The sequence below is a fragment of the Osmerus eperlanus genome, chromosome 4 (genome assembly GCF_963692335.1).
Source record: "Osmerus eperlanus chromosome 4, fOsmEpe2.1, whole genome shotgun sequence".
Taxonomy (NCBI): Eukaryota; Metazoa; Chordata; class Actinopteri; order Osmeriformes; family Osmeridae; genus Osmerus; species Osmerus eperlanus.
In genome coordinates, this window is record NC_085021.1 from 9447342 (window position 1) to 9458593 (window position 11252).

The 11252-nt window shown below is 47.4% G+C and overlaps 1 protein-coding gene across 2 annotated transcripts; it reads right to left on the reverse strand.

Annotated features, from left to right (window-relative positions):
- Positions 1-225: 225 nt before the first annotated feature.
- calcoco1a (calcium binding and coiled-coil domain 1a) lies at positions 226-10489 on the reverse strand. 2 transcript variants are annotated; one of them, XM_062458717.1, is made up of 16 exons: positions 10311-10489; positions 8974-9136; positions 8707-8809; positions 7562-7764; positions 7077-7289; positions 6515-6663; positions 6239-6308; positions 5839-5994; positions 5386-5640; positions 5216-5248; positions 4914-5039; positions 4668-4763; positions 4370-4457; positions 3823-4091; positions 3386-3477; positions 226-2612 (listed from the first exon to the last, which is right to left on the reverse strand). In XM_062458717.1, the coding sequence occupies exons 2-16, from the start codon at positions 9103-9105 to the stop codon at positions 2585-2587; spliced, it is 2013 nt and encodes a 670-aa protein (XP_062314701.1). In that variant the 5' UTR covers positions 9106-9136; positions 10311-10489; the 3' UTR covers positions 226-2584. The 2 variants fall into 2 exon arrangements, with proteins under 2 accessions (XP_062314701.1, XP_062314702.1); XM_062458718.1 differs by lacking the exon at positions 5216-5248.
- Between the last annotated feature and the right edge of the window lie 763 nt (positions 10490-11252).

The window sequence follows — 11252 nt, forward strand, 5'->3', positions numbered from 1 at the left end:
CGAGGGCATCAGAGGTGAGAGGCGGAACAACAGAGAGGAGATGAAGACAAGCAATCTAGAATACAGAGCAAAGTTAACCACCAGTGAAATGCCATGGGGCAATATTTTGTGTAGCACGGCAGAAAAACCCCCCACATTAGACACGACCTTTGGTACATGTACAGATTACATTAAAGAGACCCACCTTTACAGAACTACCAAGAACATACAGGTAGGATGCTTCAAAACAAGTCAGAAATCACTGGTTTTATTGCAACAGGACAAGGTATCCTAAAAGGGCCATCATATACCATTAGCTCTTATTGGGGTCACCAAAATGTTTTAATCAAAGTGATATCACACCTCAAATCACATAGACAAATGGATTTATTGTGGTTGTTCTACTAAGACTTCTGTAACGTCAGTGTTACGTAATGTTTTGGTACACTGATAACCAACAGTACTAGATGACAGTACATCAGCCCACTGCGAGGGTACCTGAATGGTTCGTACAGAGAAATAAAACATGGCTGCCACAGCAGGTCATAATCAAGTAGAACTGGGAAGAACATACACAAACTGGTTTGCATGTGTATTTCATATCAGGTTCTCCACAAAAACTGCTATCAGCATGCTGGTGGAACTCCTATACATACAGTAGCACCGATTACGAACCAGACTGAAAACCTTATTAGATGTTTAAAAATGGACCCCTTTAAACATTAGACATTGAGTATAAAAACATTAACAAACAAACAACACGCTGGTTATGATTGGGACAACATTTGGAAGCCGCAAGTATATAATGCGTATCCTTGTGTGAAGTTCCATTCCAAAACACCCTCTATACAGCTAACGTAAGTGCAAATACAGCAAACTACAAATTAATCTAGCTAAAAATAAGCATCTCAAGCATATTCTTTTCATTTCCAAGCACCAATAAACAAAGGCTTAGTATTCTCTATTTGTCACACATTACTCAGACACACGTGAATATCAAACTTATTATGAAGTAAAATCTGAATATCATTAGATTAATTGAGTATTTTATAGAAAAGTGAAAAATGCATCCTGTATCAATATAGGCAGTAACCTGCCATATATTCAGAATAGACATCACTATCAATATATTTGCTTAGTTGAACGAGATATTAAGATATATTAAGCAAGTTGTTCTTTTAGGCACAAATCTTGGACTGCATCTCGGTTAAGCGTAGCAAGAGTAGTGTAAATCCATAACAAAAGTATTACCTACAATAAAAGATTACTACTATTCAGGCTGAAGTCAGTTTTCTGCAAATGCGCATTCAAATCAGTGAGTCAGGTGTCGGTCAGGGAGTCAGGTGGCTGAGCGGTTAGGGAATAGGGATAGTAATCAGAAGGTTGCCGGTTCGATTCCCAGTCGTGCGCAAAATGACGTTGTGTCCACTTCACCCTACTTGCCTCGGGGAAATGTCCCTGTACTTACTGTAAGTCGCTCTGGATAAGAGCGTCTGCGAAATGACTAAATGTAAATGTCTAAATGCAAATCTTGAATTAACTTTGAAAGCTATTAGAGAAACTGCATTGAGTTGATAATGATAACTAAAAGTTGTACTGAGGGAACTTAAATAATATTAAAGTATTTTAGTATCATTCCTGTTACTCCCAAGAGTCATATCTTCATAGGCAACCTTCATGTGGATCCATTCATCTCCAGACAGCCAGTATATCCCCTCCACCCCCCCCATGCACAACTTCTCTGCTTCTACATCCCACATTTCCTTACAATGAGCAACAGAAAGTGCTTATAAACTCTTAGGCATGAATATAATGAATATACATGATGACTTGATAAACCGTATATATATATATATATATATCTCGCATTATGATGCTTCAAACAAACATTTTTTTGTCAGATATGTCAGCGGTAGGTAGAGGTATCCTAAATGGTATTCAAAAGTTTAAAGCAACACACATAATCTGACACACTTCGATGCAAACAATGGTAATAAGAGTGGATGTACTGGTGGCTGATTAAAACGCTTGTAAAAGTGATGTAACATTAGTCATAAAGCTCAAGACATCCTTCAGAGTTAACTGAAAAAATGCTGTTATTGCGCTCGAACTTTGAAAGATTCCCCTCATACCATAACAACAAGAGTTTCATGCTTTCTAACTGTCTGACACTGGCCGTGAAGAAGGAGGTGCCTGGTGGGACCTGTTATTACAAGGGTTATGTCATTTCCAACACTGCATTATGTATAACTGCATTAAGAAGGGATGACTCAACAACCTAAAACAGTGATACATCTTAGTATAGGAAATATTAAGGAAAATTGCATATCAACATCATTTGTCAGTGTACAGATGAGCAGATCACACGCCTGGGTTCAAATACTTTGTTCACTGCCTTCCAAATGCTTCAGATTTACCTCAGATGTTTCTATGGTCTGCTCGTTTCGCATACAATTTAGCATATTTGATCTTTGTATTCAACCCAGGGTGGTACTGTATGTGTGCTTGTTGCAGAGTGGAAGCTGATACCAAACGAGCTCCACCCAGGATCTTCAATACCTCCTCCTGGAGACCACATCTCGGGGTTGCTCCTCCATCCACGCAGCTACCACAGGGAGGTGTCGGCCAGGTCACTGGAGGAGGGAAGGCAGAGCGGGATGAGGTGTGTAAGAGGAAGAGCATGTTGGAGCGGGATGAGGTGGGAAGAGAGAGTGGGGGGGGGGGAGTAGGATGAGATAGTAAGACCGAGAGACAGAGTGGGGAAGGAGAGAGAGGAGAGGGAAAGGAATAGGACAGCGAGGGAGGTAGTAGAAGGGAGAGTATGAATGGAAGGTGAGGAGGAGAGAGAGGCAAGAGGAGGGGGAGAGAAAGAGAGAGAGAGAGAGAGAGAGAGAGAGAGAGAGAGAGAGAGAGAGAGAGAGAGAGAGAGAGGGGGAATGGGAGTAGGGAAGAGAGGGAAGAGAGGGAGGAAAAGGACAGAGGAGGGAGTAGGAGAAAGAGAGAGCTGCCAGTGCTTTAATGATGCTGAAAATTGCCCTGTGACTGCGGCACACCCTCCCAGGTAAATCACAGCTACAGCTTGCTGTCAACTGATCTGTCCCCTTGTCCTCCCATCACACGCCCCACACTTGCCCTCCCCTCCCTCCTCTAAACACGGTCTCTTTATCTCTCCCTCCCTCTCACCCGCACAACTTCATCTTCAAAACTTCCATCTCTCTGGGCCTTACCCCAGCCTGTCACCATAAATAATAGACGGCTCGCGGGTGTGTGTGAGCGCCGAAATCTGGATGATCGACCTGCAAATTTACTGTACGTGTGTGTGCATATTCTTAGAGGTGATTGATGGGTTTGAGTCTGTGTGTGTTTGTGTGTGTGTCAGTGTGCGAGGGCCAGGATAGTTGTGTACCTTACGATAGTGTCTGTGAGGTCCGGCAGCAACAGTGCAGTCTCTTCTCCAGAGCTGTGGTCTCCACACTGGCCTGCATCCGACTCCTCTTCCTACATACACACACGCGCGCGCACACAAGCACACGCAGGGTACTAGTGAGACACATAAACACTCCAATCTCCATCAACAGCCCACTTACATTTACAGTACAATAACGCTCTCCGCAGTCCTAATGATCGTCTCCACAGGATAATGAAGTCAAATGAGCCTCAGAGACAAAGCTCCAGTATATTCTACCTGCTTATCAGGAACAAGACAGCACAGACTAATTAAGGAGTGGACAGGGAGAGCTAGAAGGGAATCTAGTGTACAAAGTTTAAAGCACTGTACGCAAAAGCAGTAGAAATGAACGCAGAAAAGACAGCGTTTCCGAACGGGGGCCGGCTGGGTCTCACCGACTCGGAGCTGTGGGTCAGCGTGTCGGCGGCCAGCGGTTGCCGGGGCGAGGAGAGCGGCGCCGGCTGGCTGATGACCACAGAAGCGGAGGCGCGGGATGGGCCGCGGGGGGAGGGCGGGGGGGTGGCGGGGAGCAGCAGGGAGGAAGGCTGGGACTGGTCACACAGGCTGTAGTGGGCCAGGGCTCCGGGAGAGGGGGAGGAGGGGGGCCGGCGGAGAGCCTCGGGGCTCTCGTCCTCCGAGTCGGACATCGGACTGTCTGGACGACCTGCCAATCACACACACACACAGTAACTATGGAGCACTGTAACTTGACCCTTGCCCCACTGCCCTTAAGTGTTGCATAATGTGTTGTTCACTGTGGTGAACCCTGTTGGTAGGCTGTGAGACTAAAATAGTTCTTAACCTAGGCAGGCAGCATGGGGCAAGTTGAGTGACTTAACTCACCAGTTAATCCCTCCACCCTCCCATTCCTTCATGTAGCCAAGAGTGCCTCCAGTCATTACACCCCTATCGCTCTCGCACTCGCTCTCTCTCTTCACTTACTCGGTGGAGCAAACACTGCAGTGGTCCACTTGGTGTTGGCCACGGCCTCCATCCTCTGTTCCAGCTGACGCATGTACTCCATCAGCTCCTGAACACACAGATGAGACCAAACTCCGTCACCCACAGCGCTCAAAGCCAAGAAGGCCATATCTAGACATGATGTCCCTCGTCAGTAGCTCAACATGAACAGGAGACGCTGGCGACAGAGGAGGGAAGAGGGAGGGACAGGAGGACAGGACGTCAGGACAGGACGTCAGGACAGGACGTCAGGACAGGAGGAAAGGAGGAGAGGACGTGCCTGTTTCTCCATGAGCAGCTGCTCCTTCTCCTTCTGGGCCACCCTCAAGCTGGCCTTCAGTTCCTGCAGCTCCCTGCGCGTCTCGCTCAGCTGAACCTGCAGGGGGCGGCAGAGAGGAGGGACACAGTCACACTGGCCTTCACCAGCCCAGGGGCCAGCGCGGATACGTGCTGGGGCGAATACAGAGACAAACACGTGTTGTGTTAGTCCAATTTGAAGTGCTGCATGTTTTTTTAGACGGTTTACCCTGTTGCAATCTTTCTCTCTTCCCAGCTCCACCTCCACCTTCTCTCTCTCCATCCTCTCCTCCTGCAACTTCTCCTCCATGCGCTGCATCTCTCCGTTTAACTTCTCCAGACGGCCTCTGTCCTTCTGCAAGGGGGAAAACACACACACACACATACACTTACATGAACCTACAGTCCACATGATCCTGAAGTCAATGGACTTTGAATGTAGGTCATCTCTGAAATCCCTTCGCTACACTACAGGGGGAAAGAAACAAGGTGCAGATGAGCGAGATAATCCATCTCAGGAGTGGAACTTTCCAATGTTCCACGGAGCTTAGGGGCAGACTGGCTCTGTAATCACAGGAAAGAGCCAGCTTCACCATTGGAGAACAGAGAAAGAACCATGTTCAGTCAAACATTCATGGGAAAACGTGCACAATGGTGTTTTCGAGAAATACTCGGTAGGGGGGGGGGGGGGCTTGACGCACCTCGGCACCTCTCTGCATCCCCTGCCTCTCCTGAGCCCAGTTGGCCCGGCCCTCCCTCAGCGCCAGGCTGGCGTCGGCCAGCTGCAGGGCGAGCTGGGCGGCCTGCAGGCGGGCCTGGTGCAGCTCGCCCTGCCCGTGGTCCCGCTGGGCCACCGTACTGCTCAGCTCGCTCCTCAGGGTCTCGGCGGAGCGCTCGCTGGCGCCCAGGCGCTCCCTCAGGCCCCGCATCTCGATCAGGGCCGCGCCGCTCTCCGCCTGCTCGGAAGACACACACGCGCGTGTGTGAAGGTGTGTGTGTCAGCGTTCGACGCCCGCCCCTTAAGCTTGTGAGTCAACTAATGGCAATACATGCTTGCGAAACTATATCACCAAAAAACTGCACATCTTCCCTTCCCAGGGAACAATAGGAAAAGGAGAGTAACAGTAGAATACTGTGGGTAGGAGGTGGCTGACCTCCTTTCTGTGGGCAGCGTTGAGCTTGTGGGTGAGGGTGGTGATGGTGTCTCGGAGCTGCAGGGCCTGCGTGTCCCTCTGGGCCAGGGAGCTCCTCAGACCCTGGAACTCAGCGGACAGACTCCGCAGCTCGCCTTCCGTCTGCTCCAGCTTGGCCTGGGGGAGAGAGAGGACGAGGGTGGGGGGTGGAGGTGGGGGGGGCGAGGGAGTGAGGGAGGAACGATGTGCATGTGTGAGCCATCTAAACACGACGAACCTTCGTGGACACACGAGTCGTACCGTACCGTGCCGTTCATTCGTTTTGTTTTGTCTCAGTTCTTGTTTCCGCGTCTGAGTGACGGGTCGCGTTCTCGGTGCTGCAGTGTGTGTTGGTGATGGGATAATCATGGGGTGTTTGTACCTGAACACTCTTTCTCTCTTTCTCCTCCTCCCTCCTCTGTGCTGCCACCTTCTTGGCTCTCTCCTTCACCCTACACGCAGAGAGAAAGACCGGGTCAGCACTGACTGGCACGCTTCTTCATGTAGCATTACACTATTTTAATGCATTCAATGTTTTTATAACATAGCACAAACCAAGTAGCAACATAGCACATTTCTACCAAGTTTTTGGTAGAAAATAGACATGTTATAGGAAGTGTTTATGAAGTCAAAAGGGACTGTGCCAGACCAGACTGACCTCTCCAGCTCAGTCTCTCTCTCCACAGCCCTCTGGGTGAGGGTCTTGATGTCATCTTCCAGCTCTCTGATTCGCTGTTCGCTGGCTTCCTTCTTGGCCAGTAAGGAACTCTTTTCTTGCGCCAGGCTCTCCCCTGAAGCCTTCACCTCCTGGTAGAGAAGATGGAGGGATGAAGGAGGAGAGAGAAGAGGGGAATGGTGAGGAACGACGGATGGGTTCATATCTTAAATCAATAAGCTTGCGTATGCAGTAGAGTATGCCTTATCAGTATGTACTGGATCTGCTCATTGAGAACTGTGGAGATTCATTAACATTCCACTGGTCTCTCAGAAGTTCCGGGAATTGGCTAGCGTATCGTTTCTGCTCAAGTGTGCTGTTTACACTTTGTTTTCGAGGCACTGTACACAACAGGTTTAGACCTGGTGCCAAGTCACAAGCACCAGAATAAAGGGCAGTTGACCAGACACCACTAACAGAAAGACTACGCAGGACTTTAATTCAATGACCCACGCCAGACATCAGCCAGCTCGTTGGCCTGGCTAATCTGTCTGGCCTTTCATACCTCCTGCTTTCTCTCCATCTCCTCCCTCTTCTCTCTGCTCTCTCTCAGCTCCTCGTTCAGCTGGGCCAGGCTGCTCTCCAGCTCGTGGCGCCCGCGCTCCCAGGCCTCCCTGGCCCTCTCGTGCCTCTCCTTCTCCCTCTCCCTCATCCTGTCTGCGGCCTCGCGGGCATGCAGCAGCTCGGCCCGCTCCCGCAAGCACTCCTGCAGACGACTCTGAGGGAGGGAGGAACGGTGAAGGGGGGGGGGGGGGGAGCAGATAGAGAGAGAAAATACGAGAGGGCGAGAGGAAGACATTAACTGCAGTGCTTGCAGATATATGATCAATCTCTCTGTAACAGTTTTATGGATCCACCACCTCATTCACTTCTTCACCATTCAATCAATCAGTCTCCATCATTGAATGAGGACGATGGATGTACTCTCAGTGATGGACTCCCTATCTCCCGTCCTCCAGCCCACCAGCCTGTTCCTTCCCCCATGCCCACCTGCAGGAGCTCGGCCCTGGGCACCACCATGAGCATGTCTGTGCCCCCCTCCTCTCCTTGGGCCCCCTCTTCCAGGGTCACCAAGTCCTCCAGGGGCTTGGGAGCACAGAAGGTGAAGGTGGGGCTGTGAGAGCACACCTCGCCCTTCCCATCCACGTACACAAACAGGTACTCCTGGGACCCAGACTTGGGGAGGTAGGAAGCTGGAAGGAGACAAGGGGGAGCAAGGAGCAGAGCAGTGATCCATGTGTGTACAGCACCATCAACACAACAACTGCATGTGAAACACTACAGATACACAAACCGTGGATAACCTACGTCACATCTGGAACATACTCGCTGCCCTTTGACGGCATCAGCACCTTCTTTATGGCACTTCCTCCCTGCGCTTTCCTAACATATGAGTGATGACAAGTGCTGCGATATCGGAGTAGCCAAGTGCTTCATCACACTGGCACCAAGTCAATGACACACCTGCTCAGCCATGGTCTCTCTGACCTAGACAAACTTATCACCTCAGCTGACATTGAGGGGACGGGATTCCACACACACACACACACACACACACACACACACACACACACACACACACACACACACACAGACTCATTCTGTCCCTCGTATTCACCCGTGCTGTCCACTGGCTTTGTACTGTGCCCATTGTCTATCTAGGCCTCATTACTCAACATCCTGCTTCCTAAAGGAACGGATTCAGTCCAGTGACAAAGACTGATTTAGATTCAAACTGAGGGTTGGAGGGAGAGAAGGATCGAGAGAGAGAAAGGCAGAGAGAAAGAGAGTGAGAAAGAGAGAGAGAGGAGAGAGAGAGAGAGGAGGGAGGGAGGTCGTCATTTCAAAATGACAAATTTCCAACCGGAAACGTTTCTTTCTCTACAGACAATGCGGTGCATTGACCCCCGGATATAAATTAAATTCACAAGCCCAATCTTCAATAGGCTCATTTGATTGACTGAAAGATCAATTTACAGTACAAGATGGTAAGTTGGTATAATTGGACCAACTGAACCAAACAAAATGGAACACAATCCAACAATCAATCGGACAGAACAAAACATAAAGAAAACCAAAAAGTAGAGAGAGAGAGAGAAAGATAGTGCAAGAGTAACAGACAGAGAACAAGGTACCGTGGAAGTGTACACAGCAGTTGACATCAGTGCCGTCCTGGTAACCAGTAGGAGCCAGAGCCCAGACAAAGGTGTGGTACTCCCTAACCGAAGACCATCCCACCTGAGGACACAGACACACACAGACACAGACAGACACAGACACACACACACAAAGTCTCATTCAAGGTTTAAATGCAAGTATGCATTATAACAGTGGTGTGTACTCCACCCCGGTGTCATTTCTCATTGTTGATTTATTCAATGTTGTTATGAGAATAGCTTTACCTTGAACAGTCCAATCCAATCACTGCTGGCCCATGTGTGCTGTGAGCTCATGCTGTAGTGGCACTCAACCCTGCTCTGAGGAAAGTAGCTGGAGCCCACATTTCTGAACTCCACCCTCCAAGGCTTTTCCATGGCAAGAAAGTAAAGGTTAGGTGTGCAGCACCTGCAGGCAAACGTGGAAAGAAAATAAAACGTCCTATTAGTCAGCCATTTTGTTTTTGTCACAGCCATCAACTTGAGTCAACACTGACAGACATGATGAGAGGAATCCAGAGGATATTTAGGTGAGAGGTGAGTGCTTTTTAGAAAACAGGGGGGAGTGAGCATCAGCGAGAAAGCTGAGAGTGTTTGTACTGTGTAAGGAGACACCACTAACCAGTGTGAAGGAGACTGGAAAGAGCACGACCACCCCCCCCACCCCCCACCCCCGCATCTTGCTAACCCTCGATGACAGCGAGGCCTAGCCTACAACCAGTGTGACATACTATCTCTCCACGTTGTGTCACTTGGGACTATTTCCACCATGGACCCAACAAATTGTTATAGTACTGTGAGTACATGTGAGACACATTCGTCACTTCCCAGTCGCTTTGCAGATGGAAATGTTTCAATTAAGACCTTTAGGATTTTACCATGAAACAACACAGTAGCAATATTAAGAAGTTAAAAATATGAATCTATTGTTTTCACAGAAAAGGCTCCCATTCAGACAACAGGTGTTCCCTAGGCATCTAGCTTTTCATCGGCTAAAACAAGAGTAGCATACAGTTGAGCAAGGAATAGGAATTTTATTATACATTTAAATGTTCAAAACCATGCAATCTAATAACCCTGGCTGGTCATATTGTTGACTAGATAATATAAATCAGAATATAAATATTATAAAATAGAAATTAAGATATGTGACACCATACTGAACAATGAAAACATTGAATTTAATAATTTACTACGTTATTTAACAGTTTTGCCTAGAAATCGTTTTGATTTCATAGAGGTAAAACGAAAATATATATTCTGTCCATCTTGAATTTGTAATCTTCAAAGGTACACGAAGTGCTCACATTACAGTGCACAAGAGAGAAGGCCCATGCTGCGCACTAATGCACATGTTCAAATAGAAAAGCATGGTGTCACTTTTCCAAGTATGATACTTTGAATACAAAGTCACAATAAAAACCGTGCAAGATATGATACATCACCACAGTGTGTAGTGGAAGAAAACCTGAGCGCTGTCATCCAAATGACTGCGTCAGTCTGAACAGTTAGTTAGTAAACCCTTTGTTGATTGCAAACGATCTACGCACATAATGTTCTTCGGTCTTGTCTAAAAAACGAACCTTATTTATATAATCTTTTCGGCGTGTCCAAATGCGTCGTGCTTTTCAGTGAAGACAGTTCAAGTCTATCGATATAAGAAAACAAGAAAACGGAGACGGAGACACAAAATCTTCTTTTTGTGCTCAGCTGTTCCACTAACCTACAACAATAACAAAAACACAAGCATGACAGCCTGGAAAGCGCTGCTGAATTGTGGGAACTGATGTTCCTGGGTGAGTAAAAGAAGATTGTAACAATATGGCGTAAACTACAACCCCCATGTCATCGGGGAGTTCTGTAACGTAATATGACCCTTCCATGACAGTATAGGTTTTTTTGGTTTTCGGTGCGCTTGTCCTCCCATTGGTGATCGCATTGTCCACGGATAAATCGTCCAATGACAAAGAAACACTGCATACAAGCGTTGAGAAAAACAACGGCTAGGCTATGTCTAAACAGCGGACGCAGCGCAAATTCTCTGTGCGCATAGACCTACCTTAATTAGGGTAAGTGCATATTTACCTTTATGCAATTTCTATGGTTGACGATTTCCACACATTTTTCCAGTAGGTAACATACATCCGATATAGCCATTATGAATGAACACCAGATGGCAGTGCTTCTCAACCAAACCATGTAGCCTAAACATGTTTTATTCATTTGATCAATCCCAAAGGAAGTTCAAGGTAACAGGTATCTCCGTGCACAATTAGCCTACAGAATAAGTAAAAGCAGAGATAAGACACAAAATACCAACACGATACCAGCACCACATTCTTAAAATCTATGAAGCAACTGACTGGAATACAACATAGAGTACATTTATGCATTTAGCAGAGTAAATGTAAGATCATGTGAAAAGGGAAATAAGACGACCTCCCCCAGATGACTAGACACAGCAAATGTAAATTATCCAACACTATTTACTTACCATAAAAAAGACTATTGAAGCAGGCAGGGTC

Excerpts from the sequence above, each read along its gene's own strand:
- calcoco1a (XM_062458717.1), bottom strand. The coding sequence starts at position 9,105 with ATGGAAAAGCCTTGGAGGGTGGAGTTCAGAAATGTGGGCTCCAGCTAC. Across the intron at positions 5,040-5,215 it reads CTAAGCTCCGTGGAACATTG|AAGGACAGAGGCCGTCTGGA; the intron begins GAAAGTTCCACT and ends TCCCCCTTGCAG. Across the intron at positions 2,613-3,385 it reads CTCACAGACACTATCGTAAG|TGACCTGGCCGACACCTCCC; the intron begins GTACACAACTAT and ends TCCCTCCTCCAG.